The sequence below is a fragment of the Dendrobates tinctorius genome, unplaced genomic scaffold (assembly GCF_039654945.1).
Source record: "Dendrobates tinctorius isolate UK_male_01 unplaced genomic scaffold, ASM3965494v1 ptg000375l, whole genome shotgun sequence".
Classification (NCBI taxonomy): domain Eukaryota; kingdom Metazoa; phylum Chordata; class Amphibia; order Anura; family Dendrobatidae; genus Dendrobates; species Dendrobates tinctorius.
This window is the reverse complement of record NW_027362041.1, coordinates 326,831-350,000: the sequence shown is the minus strand read 5'-3', so window position 1 is coordinate 350,000 and position 23,170 is coordinate 326,831. Positions and strand designations below refer to the sequence as shown.

Below are 23,170 nucleotides of genomic sequence, written 5' to 3'. Positions count from 1 at the left end.
CAGAGCTGTAAAGTGAGCAGTGCTGAGGGGTTCCTGCTGGGGCTATTAGTTGTCGGGAATGAAGATGGTGCCAGGATTCTGCCCGCTTTACCTTTCCTGATTTCTTGTGCTTTTACTGTATCGTGTTTCCTTGGGTGACTTGAATTAATGATCTAATTATGGTCTGGCTCCTCCATGCTGGGGTCAGGGCCCCAGTGCCCAGGAAGGAGGGTAATGGAGGGGGCTGGGCTGGTGTAATAACACTGGGGGCTCCCTGTCCTCCTAACCCAGTTCCGCTGCCTGGATACTTAAATCCTGAACACTCTGACACTGTGGTCTCCAGACGTAGCTGGAATACCATTACTGCTCTATAAAATAGGTTATAAAATGAAGATACTTAGCACAAAGCCAGGGACCAGGGGCCCCCAACAGCCAGGGACCCCAATACCTCTCCTGGGGTAAAAACCTACAATCATTAGTTACAAAACATCATATGAGACTGATCTCAGCCCCGCTTATAGCGCTTCACTGCTGATATAACCTCCAGACATTACACCATAAGTGACTGATATCAGTCCCTCTTATAACGCTCCAGTACAGATATAACCCCCAGACATTACACCATATGTGACTGATATCAGCCCCGCTTATAACGCTCCACTGCTGATATAACCCCCAGACATTACACCATAAGTGACTGATATCAGTCCCTCTTATAACGCTCCACTGCTGATATAACCTCCAGACATTACACCATATGTGATTGATATCAGCCCCTCTTATAACGCTCCACTGCTGATATAACCTGTAGACATTACACCATATGTGACTGATATCAGCCCCTCTTATAACGCTCCACTGCTGATATAACCCCCAGACATTACACCATAAGTGACTGATATCAGCCCCGCTTATAACGCTCCACTGCTGATATAACCTCCAGACATTACACCATAAGTGACTGATATCAGCCCCTCTTATAACGCTCCACTGCTGATACAACCTCCAGACATTACACCATAAGTGACTGATATCAGCCCCGCTTATAACGCTCCAGTACTGATATAACCTCCAGACATTACACCATATGAGACTGATATCAGCCCCGCTTATAACGCTCCACTGCTGATATAACCCCCAGACATTACACCATAAGTGACTGATATCAGTCCCTCTTATAATGCTCCAGTACAGATATAACCCCCAGACATTACACCATATGTGACTGATATCAGCCCCTCTTATAACGCTCCACTGCTGATATAACCCCCAGACATTACACCATATGTGACTGATATCAGCCCCTCTTATAACGCTCCAGTACTGATATAACCTCCAGACATTACACCAATATGAGACTGATATCAGCCCCTCTTATAACACTCCAGTACTGATATAACCCCCAGACATTACACCATATGTGACTGATATCAGCCCCTCTTATAACGCTCCAGCACTGATATAACCTCCAGACATTACACCATAAGTGACTGATATCAGCCCCGCTTATAACGCTCCAGTACTGATATAACCTCCAGACATTACACCATATGAGACTGATATCAGCCCCGCTTATAACGCTCCACTGCTGATATAACCCCCAGACATTACACCATAAGTGACTGATATCAGTCCCTCTTATAATGCTCCAGTACAGATATAACCCCCAGACATTACACCATATGTGACTGATATCAGCCCCTCTTATAACGCTCCACTGCTGATATAACCCCCAGACATTACACCATATGTGACTGATATCAGCCCCTCTTATAACGCTCCAGTACTGATATAACCTCCAGACATTACACCAATATGAGACTGATATCAGCCCCTCTTATAACACTCCAGTACTGATATAACCCCCAGACATTACACCATATGTGACTGATATCAGCCCCTCTTATAACGCTCCAGCACTGATATAACCTCCAGACATTACACCATATGAGACTGATATCAGCCCCTCTTATAACGCTCCACTGCTGATATAACCCCCAGACATTACACCATAAGTGACTGATATCAGTCCCTCTTATAACGCTCCAGTACAGATATAACCCCCAGACATTACACCATATGTGACTGATATCAGCCCCTCTTATAACGCTCCACTGCTGATATAACCCCCAGACATTACACCATATGTGACTGATATCAGCCCCTCTTATAACGCTCCAGTACTGATATAACCTCCAGACATTACACCATATGAGACTGATATCAGCCCCTCTTATAACGCTCCACTGCTGATATAACCCCCAGACATTACACCATAAGTGACTGATATCAGTCCCTCTTATAACGCTCCAGTACAGATATAACCCCCAGACATTACACCATATGTGACTGATATCAGCCCCTCTTATAACGCTCCACTGCTGATATAACCCCCAGACATTACACCATATGTGACTGATATCAGCCCCTCTTATAACGCTCCAGTACTGATATAACCTCCAGACATTACACCATATGAGACTGATATCAGCCCCTCTTATAACACTCCAGTACTGATATAACCCCCAGACATTACACCATATGTGACTGATATCAGCCCCTCTTATAACGCTCCAGCACTGATATAACCTCCAGACATTACACCATATGTGACTGATATCAGCCCCGCTTATAGCGCTTCACTGCTGATATAACCTCCAGACATTACACCATATGTGACTGATATCAGCCTCTCTTATAACGCTCCAGTACTGATATAACCTCCAGACATTACACCATATGAGACTGATATCAGCCCCGCTTATAACGCTCCACTGCTAATATAACCCCCAGACATTACACCATAAGTGACTGATATCAGTACCTCTTATAACGCTCCAGTACAGATATAACCCCCAGACATTACACCATATGTGACTGATATCAGCCCCTCTTATAACGCTCCACTGCTGATATAACCCCCAGACATTACACCATATGTGACTGATATCAGCCCCTCTTATAACGCTCCAGTACTGATATAACCTCCAGACATTACACCATATGAGACTGATATCAGCCCCTCTTATAACACTCCAGTACTGATATAACCCCCAGACATTACACCATATGTGACTGATATCAGCCCCTCTTATAACGCTCCAGCACTGATATAACCTCCAGACATTACACCATATGTGACTGATATCAGCCCCTCTTATAACGCTCCACTGCTGATATAACCTCCAGACATTACACCATATGTGACTGATATCAGCCCCGCTTATAGCGCTTCACTGCTGATATAACCTCCAGACATTACACCATATGTGACTGATATCAGCCCCGCTTATAACGCTCCACTGCTGATATAACCTCCAGACATTACACCATATGTGACTGATATCATCCTCTCTTATAACGCTCCACTGCTGACATAACCTCTAGACATTACACCATATGTGACTGATATCCGCCCCTCTTATAACGCTCCAGCACTGATATAACCTCCAGACATTACACCATATGAGACTGATATCAGCCCCGCTTATAACGCTCCACTGCTGATATAACCCCCAGACATTACACCATATGTGACTGATATCAGCCCCTCTTATAACGCTCCAGTACAGATATAACCCCCAGACATTACACCATATGTGACTGATATCAGCCCCTCTTATAACGCTCCACTGCTGATATAACCTCTAGACATTACACCATATGTGACTGATATCAGCCCCTCTTATAACGCTCCACTGCTGATATAACCTCCAGACATTACACCATATGTGACTGATATCAGCCCCGCTTATAGCGCTTCACTGCTGATATAACCTCCAGACATTACACCATATGTGACTGATATCAGCCCCTCTTATAACGCTCCACTGCTGATATAACCTCCAGACATTACACCATATGTGACTGATATCAGCCCCTCTTATAACGCTCCACTGCTGATATAACCTCTAGACATTACACCATATGTGACTGATATCAGCCCCTCTTATAACGCTCCAGCACTGATATAACCTCCAGACATTACACCATATGAGACTGATATCAGCCCCGCTTATAACGCTCCACTGCTGATATAACCCCCAGACATTACACCATATGTGACTGATATCAGTCCCTCTTATAACGCTCCAGTACAGATATAACCCCCAGACATTACATCATATGTGACTGATATCAGCCCCTCTTATAACGCTCCAGTGCAGATATAACCTCCAGACATTATACCATATGTGACTGATATCAGTCCCTCTTATAACGCTCCAGTACAGATATAACCCCCAGACATTACACCATATGTGACTGATATCAGCCCCTCTTATAACGCTCCAGTGCAGATATAACCTCCAGACATTATACCATATGTGACTGATATCAGCCCCTCTTATAACGCTCCACTGCTGATATAACCTCCAGACATTACACCATATGTGACTGATATCAGCCCCTCTTATAACGCTCCACTGCTGATATAACCTCTAGACATTACACCATATGTGACTGATATCAGCCCCTCTTATAACGCTCCACTGCTGATATAACCTCTAGACATTACACCATATGTGACTGATATCAGCCCCTCTTATAACGCTCCACTGCTGATATAACCTCCAGACATTTCACCATATGTGACTGATATCAGCCCCTCTTATAACGCTCCACTGCTGATATAACCTCCAGACATTACACCATATGTGACTGATATCAGCCCCTCTTATAACGCTCCACTGCTGATATAACCTCCAGACATTACACCATATGTGACTGATATCAGCCCCTCTTATAACGCTCCACTGCTGATATAACCTCCAGACATTACACCATATGTGACTGATATCAGCCCCTCTTATAACGCTCCACTACTGATATAACCTCCAGACATTACACCATATGTGACTGATATCAGCCCCTCTTATAACGCTCCAGCACTGATATAACCTCCAGACATTACACCATATGTGACTGATATCAGCCCCTCTTTTAACGCACTAGCACTGATATAACCCCCAGACATTACACTATATGTGACTGATAAGAGCCCCTCTTATAACACTCCAGTGCTGATATAACCTCCAGACATTACACCATATGTGACTGATATCAGCCCCTCTTATAACGCTCCACTGCTGATATAACCTCCAGACATTACACCATATGTGACTGATATCAGCCCCTCTTATAACGCTCCACTGCTGATATAACCTCTAGACATTACACCATATGTGACTGATATCAGCCCCTCTTATAACGCTCCACTGCTAATATAACCTCCAGACATTACACCATATGTGACTGATATCAGCCCCTCTTATAACGCTCCACTACTGATATAACCTCCAGACATTACACCATATGTGACTGATATCAGCCCCTCTTATAACGCTCCACTGCTGATATAACCTCTAGACATTACACCATATGTGACTGATATCAGCCCCTCTTATAACGCTCCACTGCTGATATAACCTCCAGACATTTCACCATATGTGACTGATATCAGCCCCTCTTATAACGCTCCACTGCTGATATAACCTCCAGACATTACACCATATGTGACTGATATCAGCCCCTCTTATAACGCTCCACTGCTGATATAACCTCCAGACATTACACCATATGTGACTGATATCAGCCCCTCTTATAACGCTCCACTGCTGATATAACCTCCAGACATTACACCATATGTGACTGATATCAGCCCCTCTTATAACGCTCCACTACTGATATAACCTCCAGACATTACACCATATGTGACTGATATCAGCCCCTCTTATAACGCTCCACTGCTGATATAACCTCCAGACATTACACCATATGTGACTGATATCAGCCCCTCTTATAACGCTCCACTACTGATATAACCTCCAGACATTACACCATATGTGACTGATATCAGCCCCTCTTATAACGCTCCAGCACTGATATAACCTCCAGACATTACACCATATGTGACTGATATCAGCCCCTCTTTTAACGCTCTAGCACTGATATAACCCCCAGACATTACACTATATGTGACTGATAAGAGCCCCTCTTATAACACTCCAGTGCTGATATAACCTCCAGACATTACACCATATGTGACTGATATCAGCCCCTCTTATAACGCTCCACTGCTGATATAACCTCCAGACATTACACCATATGTGACTGATATCAGCCCCTCTTATAACGCTCCACTGCTGATATAACCTCTAGACATTACACCATATGTGACTGATATCAGCCCCTCTTATAACGCTCCACTGCTAATATAACCTCCAGACATTACACCATATGTGACTGATATCAGCCCCTCTTATAACGCTCCACTACTGATATAACCTCCAGACATTACACCATATGTGACTGATATCAGCCCCTCTTATAACGCTCCACTGCTGATATAACCTCTAGACATTACACCATATGTGACTGATATCAGCCCCTCTTATAACGCTCCAGTGCAGATATAACCTCCAGACATTATACCATATGTGACTGATATCAGCCCCTCTTATAACGCTCCACTGCTGATATAACCTCCAGACATTACACCATATGTGACTGATATCAGCCCCTCTTATAACGCTCCACTGCTGATATAACCTCTAGACATTACACCATATGTGACTGATATCAGCCCCTCTTATAACGCTCCACTGCTGATATAACCTCTAGACATTACACCATATGTGACTGATATCAGCCCCTCTTATAACGCTCCACTGCTGATATAACCTCCAGACATTTCACCATATGTGACTGATATCAGCCCCTCTTATAACGCTCCACTGCTGATATAACCTCCAGACATTACACCATATGTGACTGATATCAGCCCCTCTTATAACGCTCCACTGCTGATATAACCTCCAGACATTACACCATATGTGACTGATATCAGCCCCTCTTATAACGCTCCACTGCTGATATAACCTCCAGACATTACACCATATGTGACTGATATCAGCCCCTCTTATAACGCTCCACTACTGATATAACCTCCAGACATTACACCATATGTGACTGATATCAGCCCCTCTTATAACGCTCCAGCACTGATATAACCTCCAGACATTACACCATATGTGACTGATATCAGCCCCTCTTTTAACGCTCTAGCACTGATATAACCCCCAGACATTACACTATATGTGACTGATAAGAGCCCCTCTTATAACACTCCAGTGCTGATATAACCTCCAGACATTACACCATATGTGACTGATATCAGCCCCTCTTATAACGCTCCACTGCTGATATAACCTCCAGACATTACACCATATGTGACTGATATCAGCCCCTCTTATAACGCTCCACTGCTGATATAACCTCTAGACATTACACCATATGTGACTGATATCAGCCCCTCTTATAACGCTCCACTGCTAATATAACCTCCAGACATTACACCATATGTGACTGATATCAGCCCCTCTTATAACGCTCCACTACTGATATAACCTCCAGACATTACACCATATGTGACTGATATCAGCCCCTCTTATAACGCTCCACTGCTGATATAACCTCTAGACATTACACCATATGTGACTGATATCAGCCCCTCTTATAACGCTCCACTGCTGATATAACCTCCAGACATTTCACCATATGTGACTGATATCAGCCCCTCTTATAACGCTCCACTGCTGATATAACCTCCAGACATTACACCATATGTGACTGATATCAGCCCCTCTTATAACGCTCCACTGCTGATATAACCTCCAGACATTACACCATATGTGACTGATATCAGCCCCTCTTATAACGCTCCACTGCTGATATAACCTCCAGACATTACACCATATGTGACTGATATCAGCCCCTCTTATAACGCTCCACTACTGATATAACCTCCAGACATTACACCATATGTGACTGATATCAGCCCCTCTTATAACGCTCCAGCACTGATATAACCTCCAGACATTACACCATATGTGACTGATATCAGCCCCTCTTTTAACGCTCTAGCACTGATATAACCCCCAGACATTACACTATATGTGACTGATAAGAGCCCCTCTTATAACACTCCAGTGCTGATATAACCTCCAGACATTACACCATATGTGACTGATATCAGCCCCTCTTATAACGCTCCACTGCTGATATAACCTCCAGACATTACACCATATGTGACTGATATCAGCCCCTCTTATAACGCTCCACTGCTGATATAACCTCTAGACATTACACCATATGTGACTGATATCAGCCCCTCTTATAACGCTCCACTGCTAATATAACCTCCAGACATTACACCATATGTGACTGATATCAGCCCCTCTTATAACGCTCCACTACTGATATAACCTCCAGACATTACACCATATGTGACTGATATCAGCCCCTCTTATAACGCTCCACTGCTGATATAACCTCTAGACATTACACCATATGTGACTGATATCAGCCCCTCTTATAACGCTCCACTGCTGATATAACCTCCAGACATTTCACCATATGTGACTGATATCAGCCCCTCTTATAACGCTCCACTGCTGATATAACCTCCAGACATTACACCATATGTGACTGATATCAGCCCCTCTTATAACGCTCCACTGCTGATATAACCTCCAGACATTACACCATATGTGACTGATATCAGCCCCTCTTATAACGCTCCACTGCTGATATAACCTCCAGACATTACACCATATGTGACTGATATCAGCCCCTCTTATAACGCTCCACTACTGATATAACCTCCAGACATTACACCATATGTGACTGATATCAGCCCCTCTTATAACGCTCCAGCACTGATATAACCTCCAGACATTACACCATATGTGACTGATATCAGCCCCTCTTATAACGCTCCAGCGCTGATATAACCTCCAGACATTATACCATATGTGACTGATATCAGCCCCTCTTTTAACGCTCTAGCACTGATATAACCCCCAGACATTACACTATATGTGACTGATAAGAGCCCCTCTTATAACACTCCAGTGCTGATATAACCTCCAGACATTACACCATATGTGACTGATATCAGTCCCTCTTATAACACTCCAGTACAGATATAACCCCCACACATTTCACCATATGTGACTGATATCAGCCCCTCTTATAACGCTCCACTGCTGATATAACCTCTAGACATTACACCATATGTGACTGATATCAGCCCCTCTTATAACGCTCCACTGCTGATATAACCTCTAGACATTACACCATATGTGACTGATATCAGCCCCTCTTATAACGCTCCGCTGCTGATATAACCTCTAGACATTACACCATATGTGACTGATATCAGCCCCTCTTATAACGCTCCACTGCTGATATAACCTCCAGACATTACACCATATGTGACTGATATCAGCCCCTCTTATAACGCTCCACTGCTGATATAACCTCCAGACATTACACCATATGTGACTGATATCAGCCCCTCTTATAACGCTCCACTACTGATATAACCTCCAGACATTACACCATATGTGACTGATATCAGCCCCTCTTATAACGCTCCAGTGCAGATATAACCTCCAGACATTAAACCATATGTGACTGATATCAGCCCCTCTTATAACGCTCCAGTGCAGATATAACCTCCAGACATTATACCATATGTGACTGATATCAGCCCCTCTTTTAACGCTCTAGCACTGATATAACCCCCAGACATTACACTATATGTGACTGATAAGAGCCCCTCTTATAACACTCCAGTGCTGATATAACCTCCAGACATTACACCATATGTGACTGATATCAGCCCCTCTTATAACGCTCCAGTGCTGATATAACCCCCAGACATTACACTATATTGACTGATATCAGCCCCTCTTATAACACTCCAGTACTGATATAACCCCCAGACATTACACCATATGTGACTGATATCAGCCCCTCTTATAGCGCTCCAGTACTGATATAACCTCCAGACATTATACCATATGTGACTGATATCAGCCCCTCTTATAAAGCTCCAGCACTGATATAACCTCCAGACATTATACCATATGTGACTGATATCAGCCCCTCTTATAACGCTCCAGTGCTGATATAACCTCCAGACATTATACCATATGAGACTGATATCAGCCCCTCTTATAACGCTCCAGCACTGATATAACCTCCAGACATTACACCATATGTGACTGATATCAGCCCCTCTTATAACGCTCTAGCACTGATATAACCTCCAGACATTATACCATATGTGACTGATATCAGCCCCTCTTATAACGCTCCAGTACTGATATAACCTCCAGACATTACACCATATGTGACTGATATCAGCCCCTCTTATAACGCTCCAGCACTGATATAACCTCCAGACATTACACCATATGTGACTGATATCAGCCCCTCTTATAAAGCTCCAGCACTGATATAACCTCCAGACATTATACTATATGTGACTGATATCAGCCCCTCTTATAACGCTCCAGTACTGATATAACCTCCAGACATTACACCATATGTGACTGATATCAGCCCCTCTTATAACGCTCCAGCGCTGATATAACCTCCAGACATTACACCATATGTGACTGGTATCAGCCCCTCTTTTAACGCTCCAGCACTGATATAACCTCCATACATTATACTATATGTGACTGATATCAGCCTCTCTTATAACACTCCACTGCTGATATAACCCCCAGACATTACACCATATGTGACTGATATCAGCCCCTCTTATAACGCTCCAGCGCTGATATAACCTCCAGACATTACACCATATGTGACTGGTATCAGCCCCTCTTTTAACGCTCCAGCACTGATATAACCTCCAGACATTATACTATATGTGACTGATATCAGCCTCTCTTATAACACTCCAGTACTGATATAACCTCCAGACATTACACCATATGTGACTGATATCAGCCCCTCTTATAACGCTCCAGTGCTGATATAACCTCCATACATTACACCATATGTGACTGATATCAGCCCCTCTTATAACGCTCTAGCACTGATATAACCTCCAGACATTACACTATATGTGACTGATATCAGCCCCTCTTATAACGCTCCAGTGCTTATATAACCTCCAGACATTACACCATATGTGACTGATATCAGCCCTTCTTATAAAGCTCCAGCACTGATATAACCTCCAGACATTACATCATAAGTGACTGATATCAGCCCCTCTTATAACGCTCCAGTGCTGATATAACCTCCATACATTACACTATATGTGACTGATATCAGCCCCTCTTATAAAGCTCCAGCACTGATATAACCTCCAGACATTACACCATATGTGACTGATATCAGCCCCTCTTATAACGCTCCAGTGCTGATATAACCTCCATACATTACACTATATGTGACTGATATCAGCCCCTCTTATAAAGCTCCAGCACTGATATAACCTCCAGACATTACACCATATGTGACTGATATCAACCCCTCTTATAGCGCTCCACTGCTGATATAACCTCCAGACATTACACCATATGTGACTGATATCAGCCCCTCTTATAACGCTCTAGCACTGATATAACCTCCAGACATTACACCATATGTGACTGATATCAGCCCCTCTTATAACCCTCCAGCGCTGATATAACCTCCAGACATTACACCATATGTGACTGATATCAGCCCCTCTTATAACGCTCCAGTGCTGATATAACCTCCAGATATTACACCATATGTGACTGATATCAGCCCTTCTTATAACGCTCCTGTACTGATATAACCTCCAGACATTACACCATATGTGACTGATATCAGCCCCTCTTATAACGCTCCAGTGCTGATATAACCTCCAGACATTACACCATATGTGACTGATATCAGCCCCTCTTATAACGCTCCAGTGCTGATATAACCTCCAGATATTACACCATATGTGACTGATATCAGCCCTTCTTATAACGCTCCTGTACTGATATAACCTCCAGACATTACACCATATGTGACTGATATCAGCCCCTCTTATAACGCTCCAGTGCTGATATAACCTCCAGATATTACACCATATGTGACTGATATCAGCCCTTCTTATAACGCTCCTGTACTGATATAACCTCCAGACATTACACCATATGTGACTGATATCAGCCCCTCTTATAACGCTCCTGTACTGATATAACCTCCAGACATTACACCATATGTGACTGATATCAGCCCCTCTTATAACGCTCCAGTACTGATATAACCTCCAGACATTACACCATATGTGACTGATATCAGCCCTTCTTATAACGCTCCAGTACTGATATAACCTCCAGACATTACACCATATGTGACTGATATCAGCCCCTCTTACAACGCTCCAGTGCTGATATAACCTCCAGACATTACACCATATGTGACTGATATCAGCCCCTCTTATAACCCTCCAGCGCTGATATAACCTCCAGACATTACACCATATGTGACTGATATCAGCCCTTCTTATAACGCTCTAGCACTGATATAACCTCCAGACATTACACCATATGTGATTGATATCGGCCTCTTTTCTCTATCGCTTTATTGGGGGACACAGGAACTATGGGTGTATGCTGCTGTCACTAGAAGGCTGACACTATACAGAAACGTATACACCCCTCCGACTGGCAATAGGTTAATCAGTTTTGGCTTCGTGTCAATAGGAGGTGGACACGGTCTTTCATTAGACCCATGTATACCTCGGTGTGCGCCGTTTCTTTTCAGATGGATCTTCTCCGTTACCTCTGGAGGGATACAGAGTGAACAGTCACAGCTGTAGTCCCATGTAGACAATGAGTATGGAGTGTAATGCCCCCCTGTATCCTCATATGTCTATTCGGCAGGACCCTAACACGGAATAGTGTTTAGGGGATTTGGTCCTGGCCCCGTCTCCTACCCACTCGCCCACCAGAGCCTGTCACTTTGAGGAGGAGCCGACGTCCCACAACATAGGATTTTCGGACGTCCAATCTTTCCTGGATGGGGAGGTACTTGTCTCTCAATCTTCCCCAGGTTCCGTCCAGAGGCGACGAGGAGAAGATCCAAGTAAAGTAGAAGATATGAAGATCAAAGGGAAGAAGACAGAAAGAAGACTATGAGCATCCTTTTTTTATTTTTAGGGCTTTGGTGCTAATGGTCCTTCTAGAATCAATATGGGGCCTTTTCCCTATATTTCCCTTTGGATTGGGGCACCGGGGCTACCTTTTGCAGCATCTTTGCGACCTCCCCCATGCTCTGGCGGTCACCAGCTTTAATTTAGGTCCCTGCTTCTCTCGGGCCAAGTTGCGGCGGCTCCACCCGCCTTCTTCCCTGCGCTTCTGGCGGGCTTTTCTACTGCTCGTTGCTTGCTCAGTTCCTTCCGACTTGCGGCTAGCCCCACACCCCTCAGCTTCATCTCTCAGCTTGGAGCCGGCACCATCTTTCTTCTCCTGGACCCGGCACTTGGCTCCACCCCCTCTTCCAGCCTCAGATCTGGCTTTTCAGTGTGCGTCCCTGCAGTGCGCGCTTTTATCCTCCTGGTTCCTGACATTCTCCTATGGGCGCCATTTTCCGGCTTGTGGATCCGGATGGTGACCTTTTTTCCTGCAGGACATACATCTTAGCTCAGTAGCCCTACAGCCTGGAAGCAGACTACAGGACAACTGAGTGAGTAGCTCTGCTTTGCAGACTGACACTCTCCTCTGCATCTCTTCCTGTCCCCTAACCTTCTGGCATCAGTTAGTGGGTCTGCTCCTCATGCCTAATCCCAAAGGAGAGCATTCCCGACTTCCTACCTCCTCCTCTTCTTCCTCTGCTCTGGTCAGACACTTTGTATGCTCTTCTTACAAATGCAAGCTTACTTCAGGTCAGTCCTTTCCCCCTCTGTCAGGATTGCAGCAACCCCACTGTGCCCACTGCCCAGGAGTTCCCTTCTACCCCAGGTGAGATCGAACCACCCCCTATTCCAGTGTGGGCTTCCTCTCTGTCACAGTCCGTGGCAGACCTCACCAAGGTGTCGCAGACTCTGGTGTCCGTGCTTCACAGGTCGCCCCTTCCGGCATTCACAGTTGTTAGTGGGTCACAGGATTCACCGTCTGGGCCTTCCAACATAGGCTGCAAGAGATCCAGGCAGGCGCTTTGTCTTAGGTCCTCTTCCTGCTCCATCTCGCCCCCCGGTATCTCCTGCAGGTCCGCCTCTTCCCGATCCTCCTCTCCCGAATCAGGCGAGGTGGTTTTGGACGCTCTGAGGATGACTCAGACCTGGATTCAGACCAAGCCTCTAACATGAGAGACATGGTCCAGAGCCTCATTGTGGCGGTCAACCAGACCTTTAGCATTAAGGATACTTCTACGGAACCCGCAGATCCGGCGGTTTCATTTAGACGGTAGAAACCACCTTCTAAGGCCTTGCTCCATCTAGAGAATTTGAGGCAGGACATGCCAGGGAATGGGAGAACACGATCAGACGCTTTCAAAGAGGGAAGGCCTGGCAGGTGGATTTATTGTCAAAAAAGTCCCTTACCAGCCTGCCTTTCCGGGGTCCCATCTGTTTGGCTCCAGGTTGGATCAAATTATTAAGGAGGCCACTGGGGGGCACGAGTTCCCCCCCCTCCCTTCCCCAGTCCAAGCCTTGCCGACCTCCTCTGAAGCGGCAGTTTTGGTCCTTTTGTCCCATTCCCCGTTTTGTGGCGATGGAGGAATTACCACCAGCAGAAGCCGCAGGCTCACCAGAACAGGAAAAAGGCTTCCTTTAGACCCACCACTTCTTGGCATTCCCGTAATGTCCAAGGTAGATCCACTAGGCCTAGACCTGGCAGATCTTACTCAGCATGACTCATCTCAAAATCCCAGCGTATCTCCCAAGCTGGGCGGTCGTTTTTTCAAAGACGTTTGGCTCACCTCGGTGGAGGATGCATGGGTCAGGGAGGTTGTTTCCTCAGGATACAAAATAGATTTCGTTTTGCAGTCCGGAGATCGGTTCATAGAATCATAGAATCGTAGAGTTGGAAGGGACCTCCTGGGCCATCTGGTCCAACCCCCTGCTCAAAGCAGGATTCGCTAAATCATCCCAGTCAGATGTCTGTCCAGCCTCTGTTTGAAGGCTTCCATTGAAGGAGAACTCGCCACTTCTCGTGGCAGCTTGTTCCACTCATTGGTCACTCTAACTGTCAAAAAGTTTTTTCTAATATCTAATCTGTGTCTCCTCCCATTCAGTTTCATCCCATTGTTTCTAGTCTTTCCTTGTGCAAATGAGAATAAAGTTGATCCTTCTACAATGTGTCAGCCCTTTAGATATTTGTAGACAGCTATTAAGTCTCCTCTCAGTCTTCTCTTTTGCAAACTAAACATTCCCAAATCCTTCAACCTTTCCTCATAAGACAGGGTTTGCAGACCGGTCACCGTTCTGGTCGCTCTTTTCTGAACTTGCTCCAGTTTGTTGATGTCTATTTTAAAATGTGGTGCCCAAAACTGGACTCAATATTCCAGATGAGGTCTGACCAAAGAGGAGTAGAGGGAAATAATGACTTCACGTGATCTAGACTCTATGCTTCTGTTAATACATCCTGGAATTGCATTTGCCTTATTTGCTGCTGCATCACACTGTTGACTCATATTCAGTCTGTGATCTATTAGTATACCCAAGTCTTTTTCACATGTGCTGTTGCTTAGCCCTATTCCTCCCATTCTGTATATGCTTTTTTCTTCTAATCCCATCCTCCAAGAGATGCTTCTCTCATTCCAGGTTTCTTTGCATCCGTTGCCTCCCTTCTCAGTTCAGTGGTCATCGTCCCCGTCCGAGACTGGGAACATTTCACAGGTTTCTATGCAAACCTGTTTGTGGTGACGAAGAAAGATGGCGTTGTTCGACCCATCCTGGATCTAAAGTTACTGAACAAAAGGGTCCGCCTGCGACATTTCAGGATGGAGTACCTTCATTCCGTAATTGCATCCATGGAGGCGTAGGAATTTCTGTGCTCCATACACATCCAAGATGCCTATTTCCATGTCCCTATTTTCTCAGGGCATCAGAGATTCCTGAGTTTTGCGGTTCAGCAGGACCATTTTCAATTTGTCCCCGTGCTGTTCGGACTCGCAACTGCTCCCAGGGTTTTCACAAAAATCATGGCAGCGTTGATGGCCATTTTGAGGATCAGAGGCCTGGTGCTCATCCTGTATCTCGACGACCTCCTCATCAAGGCTCCGTCCTTTTCTCAGGCCCAGGAAAGTCTGGCCATTGTTCTCAACACCCTGTCCCATTTCGGGTTATTAGTTAACAGGGCAAAGTCTTGCCTTGTTCCGATTCAGCGTCTCATTTTTCTAGGCATGCTGTTCAACACCCGCCAGATAAGGGTTTTTCTTCCCGAAGAGAAGAGAGCAACCCTCCAGCAATGGCGTTCGCTCTCTGCAAGGCCCTCGGCTTCCTTCCTTCTGCTCAGTCATGAAGGTCCTGGGAAGGATGGTGGCGGTGTTGGAAGAGATCCCCTTTGTGTAATTCCATTCAGGACCACTTCAGCAGGCCATCCTTTTACAGTGGGACAGGTCTGTTCTTTCTCTGAATCGTCCGATTTGACTTTTCCGGAGTCAAACGGTCCCTCAATTGGTGGCTGTCATCCCCTCTCATCTTCCAGAGCTGGTCCTTCCTTCCCATTCACTGGCAAGTGGTGAGGACAGGCGCCAACCTTCTCGGCAGGGGTGCGGTCTTTTGCCATCTGACTGTCCAGGGATATTGGTTGGCAGAGAAATACTCTCTGACGATCAGTGTCCTTGAGATAAGGACCATTCTTCTGTCCCCCCATCACTGGGAAGGACTTCTCAGGGGTCTGCCAATCCGAGTTGAAGGACAATGCCACGGCATATGTCAAGCACCAGGAAGGGACTCGGAGCCCCTTGGCGATGGCCGAGGTATCCAAGATTCTCCTCTGGGCAGAAATGACGGTTCCAGCGATATCCGCAGTACATATCCCCGGCGTGGACAGCTGGGCCGTCGACTTTCTCAGCCGCTAGAGTCTCGCGGCGGGAGAGTGGTCCCTGCATCTGGAGGTCTTCCATCAGATTTGCCTTCGATGGGGAACTCTGGCTATGGACCTAATGGCATCCCGGCTGAACAGGAAGGTTCCACGGTTTATTTCCAGATCCTGCGATCCTCTCGCGGTGGGCGCCGACGCTCTGGCCATTCCTTGGTCGCTGTTTGTTCTTCCCTATCTGTTTCCTCCCCTTCCCCTTCTTCCCAGGCTGTTGAAGAAGATCAAGGCAGAAGGGATGCCGGTCATTTTGATCGCATCAGATTGGCCCAGAAGGTCTTGGTTCGCAGAGACCGTCAATCTTCTCGCGGACGCCCCCTGGAGGCTCCCAGACAGACCGGATCTTCTGTTCCAAGGACCAATCGGCCATCAGAATTCTCGGTCGCTCGATTTAATGGCGTGGCTGTTAAAACCGTGGTGCTGAGAGTGTCCGGGTTTTCAGATCGGGTGGTTCACACCATTATCCAGGCTAGGAAGCTGTCGTCTTCCAGGGTCTATTATTGGACCTGGAAAGCCTATTTCAGCTGGTGTGAGTCTAATCACATCCCGCCTATGTCATTTTCTTTCCCTTCCATTTTGACATTTCTCCAGGCGGGACTTGACGCTGGTCTTGCCTTTAGTTCGCTAAAGGGTCAGGTGTCAGCACTTTACATTCTTTTCCAGAAAAATGTATCCTCACATTCTCAGGTCTGAACTTTCCTTCAAAGGGTAGCACATGCGACTCCTCCATACCAGACACCAGTGGATCCCTGGGACATCAATCTAGTTCTGGATGCCCTGAGGAGATCTCCCTTTGAACCTCTCCGAGAGGTTTTCCTTTCCATTCTGTCTTGGAAGGTGGCGTTTCTTGTTGCCATCACCTCCATTAGGCGTGTCTCGGAGTTGGCTGCTCTTTCTTGTCGCCTTCCTTTCCTGGTTCTTCACCAGGATAAGTTGGTTTTGTGGCTTCCTCCTTCCTTTGTTCCCAAGGTGGTGTCCGCCTTTCAACTAATTGAGGATATTGTCCTCCCTTCCTTTTGTCCTGCTCAGACACGTCCTCTGGAGCGTTCATTGAACAGGCTAGGCCTGGTCAGGGCGGTGAGGGTCTATGTTGCTAGGACCGCACCCTTAGGAAGACTGACTCACTTTTTGTAATTTCAGATGGTGCGTGAAGAGGCCTACCGGCCTCCAAGGCTACAATTGCTCGCAGGATCAGAACTGCAATTTTGGAGGCTTACCGGGTCAAGAACAGAGTGCCTCCCCCAGGAATTAAGTCTCACTCTACCCGGCAGTGGGCAACTCCTGGGCGGTACACCATAGGGCATCCACCCTACCTCTTTGCAAAGCGGCAACATGGTTTGCCATTCACACATTCGCCAAATTTTATAAGGTCCATAACCTACGCTTCGGCGGACGCCAGCCTGGCCAGAAGGATCTTGCAGGCGGCAGTGGTGAGTTTTCCGACTTGAATGGAGTTTCTGCTGTTCCCTCCCCAGGGACTGCTTTTGGACGTCCAATGGTTCCTGTGTCCCTCAATGAAGTGATAGAGAAAACAGGATTTTTGGTTGCTTACCATAAAATCTGTTTCTCTGAGCCTTCATTGGGGGACACAGCACCCTCCCATGTTTTTTGGCTCCTTTTTATGCATTCTGTTGTTACAATTTTGAGTTGTCTGTTTTGTTTTTCTTTAACTTGTTGCTTCTCCTACTGCTTTCTCACTAACTGATTAACCTAGTGCCAGTCGATGGGGTGTATACTGCAGCGGAGGAGCTAACTTTGTTTCTGCATAGTGTCAGCCTTCTAGTGGCAGCAGCATTCACCCATGGTTCCTTTGTCCCCCAATGAAGGCTCCGAGAAACAGATTTTGCGGTAAGCAACCAGAAATCCTGTTATAACCCTCCAGTACTGATAAAACCTCCTGACATGACATCATATGGGACTGATATCAGCCCTTCTTACAACGCTCCAGTACTGATATAACTCCTGGAGACCCTTCAGTACTTGCAGACTAGGGGTCTCACATTGGGGTCTTGTTTTCTGGTTTCTTAGAATCTTTTCTCTTTCAGGGTTCCGGAGTTTGTAAGAGAGAAACGTTTTGGAAATTGGTTGAAGGAGGCGCGAGATTGGGCCATTTCCAGGAACCGCTACTGGGGGACGCCTATCCCCTTGTGGGTCAGCGAGGACTTTGAGGAGGTTTGTAGTCTTTAGATCACCTGTAATGGAGTGAGGCCGGATATGGGTGACTGCGGTGTATAGAGTGGTGCGTCCCCGTCTGGAGCGGAGGCTCCTTACTGCTCTGATTGTAGATGTATATACTAATCACACACCTCTACTTTATACACCCTCCCCCCCCTTCTCTTTCTCTCTTTGCTTGCGTACACCCCCCAACTCCTCTCTCCGTGTGCGTACACCCCCCGCCTCCTCCATGCGCGTGTACACCCCTGCCTCCTCTCTCCGTGCGCGCGTACACCCCCGCCTCCTCACACAAGAACACACTCTTGGGTGGTGGCGTCCGTGATCACTCTGCGGTTCTCATCTTGCCAGGTCGTGTGTGTGGGGTCCTTGGCGGAGCTGGAGGAGCTGACCACCTGTAAGGTCACAGATCTGCACCGTGAGAGGTGAGTCCGGCCAGGTGCCCGACGCTGTCCGTGTGCGTGGTGGCCCGCACATACCTTGTACATGTCTCTGCAGTGTGGACCACCTAACCATCCCATCTCGCCGCGGGAAGGGCGTCCTGCGCCGCGTCACTGAGGTGTTTGACTGCTGGTTCGAGAGTGGCAGCATGCCCTACGCTCAGGTCCACTACCCGTTCCAGAACAGGAAAGAGTTCGAAGACTCGTTCCCAGCGGATTTTATTGCTGAAGGCATCGACCAGACTAGAGGGTGGTGAGTAAGAGACAGGATGGCCGCCAGGTGTGGAGGTTCCATGGTTCCATCCAGTGCCTGCTCTAACCATTGTCTGCCCCTACAGGTTCTACACCCTTCTGGTCCTGTCTACTGCTCTCTTTGGTCAGCCACCGTTCAAGAACGTCATCGTCAATGGTCTGGTATTGGCCAGGTATTTCCACACCTGAGTTTAGCAGTTGTGGGGGGCCTGCCGTCACTATGGCAGGTGCTAGTTTCTGGCATCTGATATAATTTTCTACTGATGTTTTTCTTACAGTGATGGTCAGAAAATGAGTAAAAGTAAGAAGAATTACCCGGATCCAACACTCGTGATCAACAGTTATGGGGCCGACGCTCTCAGGTAAGATGCAAGGCGCTGTCACTTAATCATTGTACTGTAGTATCAAAAGCCAGAGACGATGCTCTTACTGGTGTGGTGACCTGTGCCCCTGTAACCGGTCATCGTACTATGAAGTGGGATATACTGTATAGTGGCTGCCCATCTGTCTCCCAGTGGTGTACCACTAGTAGCAGAAGACCACACGGCTGCTATAAGACTGGGGGGAGCGGATCCCAGATTCAATGACAGTATCCGACTCCCCTTACCCAGCATCACACTGGCAGTCATACAATCACAGAATAGATTTACTGCCTCGGATGAATCCTGGAATGCCGGTCATATAATCACTGAATAGATTCTGCACCAGATGGATCCTGGGTGTCGGTCGTATAATCAGTGAATAGATTCTCTGCCCCGGATGGATCCTGGATGCTGGTCATACAATCCTAGAATAGATTCTCTGCCCCGGATGGATCCTGGGCGCCGGTCATACAATCACAGAATAGATTCTTTGCCCTGGATTATTATTATTATTTATTATAGCACCATTTATTCCATGGTGCTTTACATGTGATTGGAGGTTACTGCACATTGTAGGCTTGTCCGAAGTGGTCGGTCTCCAGATTCCTTTTGAAGATTTCCATGGTAGGTGAGAGTCTGATATGTTGTGGTAGAGTGTTCCAGAGTAGGGGAGATGCGCGGGAGAAATCTAGTATGCGATTGTGGAAAGAGGGGAGTAGAGAAGGAGATCTTATGAGGATCGGAGGTTTCGGTCATGCAAGTACCAGGAGACGAGGTCACAGATGTATGGAGGACACATGTTGTGGATGGCTTTTATGTCATGGTTAGGGTTTTGAACTAGAGTCTCTGGGTAATGGGAGCCAGTGCAGGGATTGACAGAGGGGAGAGGCCAGGGAATAGTGGGGGTATAAGTGGATTAGTCGGGCAGCAGAGTTTAGGATAGACTGGAAAAGTGCGAGAGTGTTAGAGGGGAGGCCACAGAGCAGGAGGTTGCAGAAGTCGAGGCAGGAGATGATGAGGGCATGGACTAGTGTTTTTGCAGATTGTTGGTTGAGGAATTTGCAGATCCGGGAAATATTTTTGAGTTGAAATCGGCAGGAACTGGAAAGGGCTTGGATATTTGGTTTGCAGGAGAGATGATGGGTCAAGGATTACCCCGAGGTAGCGAGCTTGTGGGACTGGGGAGAGTGAGCAGTCTTTTAACTCTAATGGTTAGGAAAGGTCCGTTGGGGGAATCGAATGAGATGGGGGAAAGATGATGAATTCTGTTTTGTCCATATTAAGTTTTAGAAATCTTACGGAGAAGAAGGATGAAATAGCAGACGGACATTGTGGGATTCTGGTTAGTAGGGAGGTGATATCTGGTCCAGAGAGGTATCTACTGATGCTGTGTCAGGAAAAACACCTGTTGTTAGTGATGGGTTGAAGAGATGGTTAGGATGAAGACTAGCTGGATACAGAGGATGGGTCAAGAGAGGGCTTTTTGAGGATAGGTGTGATTGAGGCATGTTGAAAGGTTGAGGGGAAAACACCAGTTATTAGTGATAGGTTGAAGAGGTGGGTTAGGGTTGGGATGAAGACTGTGGTGAGGTTTGGGATGAAGTGGGTTGGGATCTGGTCAAGTGCACAGGTGGTTAGATGTGATCTTGAGAGTTGAGCTCAGGTTGTAGGCCAAAGCTTTCTCTGATGTTATCGCTCTTCTGCTTAAAGAAAGAGGCAAAGTCTTCAGCTGAAATGAGTGGAGAGGGAGGGAGGTGCTGGGGGACAGAGGACAGAATTGAAAGTGTTGAATAAGCGGTTTAGATTTGTGAGACAGGGAGGATATGAGATGAGAAGTAGGTTTGTTTTGCTGCAGCAACTTGCCTTGAAAATGTCACCATCCCACCAGGGGGGTCGGTCAGCGGACCGCACAACACACACTCAACGGGATGGAAAAGGGGAGAGGAAGGAACTACAGATGGGGAATGAGGAATGGGACACCTCCTGAGCTCAAACCTGAACCTGTCTCTGCACTTCCTTAACGCCCTAAGCGGGTCCTTCCTCCCCCCCCCGCCTCCGTCACTAACCTTGTCCCTCGCTGTCACCTCACACTGCCGTGGCTAGAGCACTGGCCGGCAAGGGCAGTAGCTCACTACTGCAGATGGTACAACACAGGAGATAGTGACGAGCACGAGATAGACAAGGTAAAAGCACAACACTTAGCTTCCAGACTCCGCCGCCAAGCTCCACACCGCATAGGGCACGAAAATGAAACCCCGAACTCCAGAAGTAGCAGAATCAGCGGTGATTCCAGGGAGCTGAAGCTGCAAGGCTTGTCTCAATAGAATTACTCTATTAATAACAGTCAGCTGATGCATCAGATGACTATTTAAAGGATGGTGGGAGTGGTCACAATCTGCATCAGCAATTAAGTGGCTACAGCACACTGCCAACAAGGAAAACTGACATTAACCCCTGCTGGCCTGAAAGGAAAAAAGCTACATTTAAATTTTAGTGGAACCAGAGCTGCCACGAATCCAAAAATGGATTGTGACAGAAAGTAGTGAGGGACTGTTTGAATGCGATGACTTGCTCATTGGAGTGGGATCTTTTCCATCTCCGCTCAGCAACCCTGGAAGCCTGCCTCAGTTCTTTGGTGAGGATGGTGTGCCAGGGTAATCTGTTGATTTTGTGAGCTTTGGTATGTGTGAGAGGGGCGACCGATTCCAGAGCTACAACTATTGTGGTGTTGTATAAAACGGCAGTAGCGTCCACATTGTAACAAACTTATATCTGTAAGAGGCAGAAGGAATTCAGAGAGAGAGTGTGTTCAGAGAGATCAAGGTGTTTTACCCCTTCATGACGGAGCCATTTTTCGTTTTTTTGTGTTTGTTTTTCACTCCCCTTCTTCCCAGAGCCATAACTTTTTTATTTTTCTGTCAATATATCCATGTGAGGGCTTTTTTCTGCTGCACGAGTTGTACTTTTCAACAACACCATTAGTTTTATCATATCGTGTACTCAAAAATGGCAAAAAAAATACAAGTGCAGGTGAAATTGCAAAAAAAGTGCCCAATTCCACAACAGTTTTTTGGATGTTTTTCTTTACCGTGTTCAC

At 46.5% G+C, this 23,170-nt stretch overlaps 1 protein-coding gene across 1 annotated transcript in view; it reads left to right on the top strand.

The window, feature by feature from the left end:
• The window catches only part of IARS1 (isoleucyl-tRNA synthetase 1), a 237,217-nt gene that overhangs the window by 122,310 nt on the left and 91,737 nt on the right, over positions 1-23,170 (top strand). Inside the window, exons 14-18 of the mRNA XM_073562980.1 lie at positions 18,893-19,019; positions 19,371-19,444; positions 19,518-19,712; positions 19,798-19,884; positions 19,990-20,073. Coding sequence (XP_073419081.1) covers positions 18,893-19,019; positions 19,371-19,444; positions 19,518-19,712; positions 19,798-19,884; positions 19,990-20,073 — 567 coding nt within the window. The remainder of the gene's footprint in view (positions 1-18,892; positions 19,020-19,370; positions 19,445-19,517; positions 19,713-19,797; positions 19,885-19,989; positions 20,074-23,170) is intronic.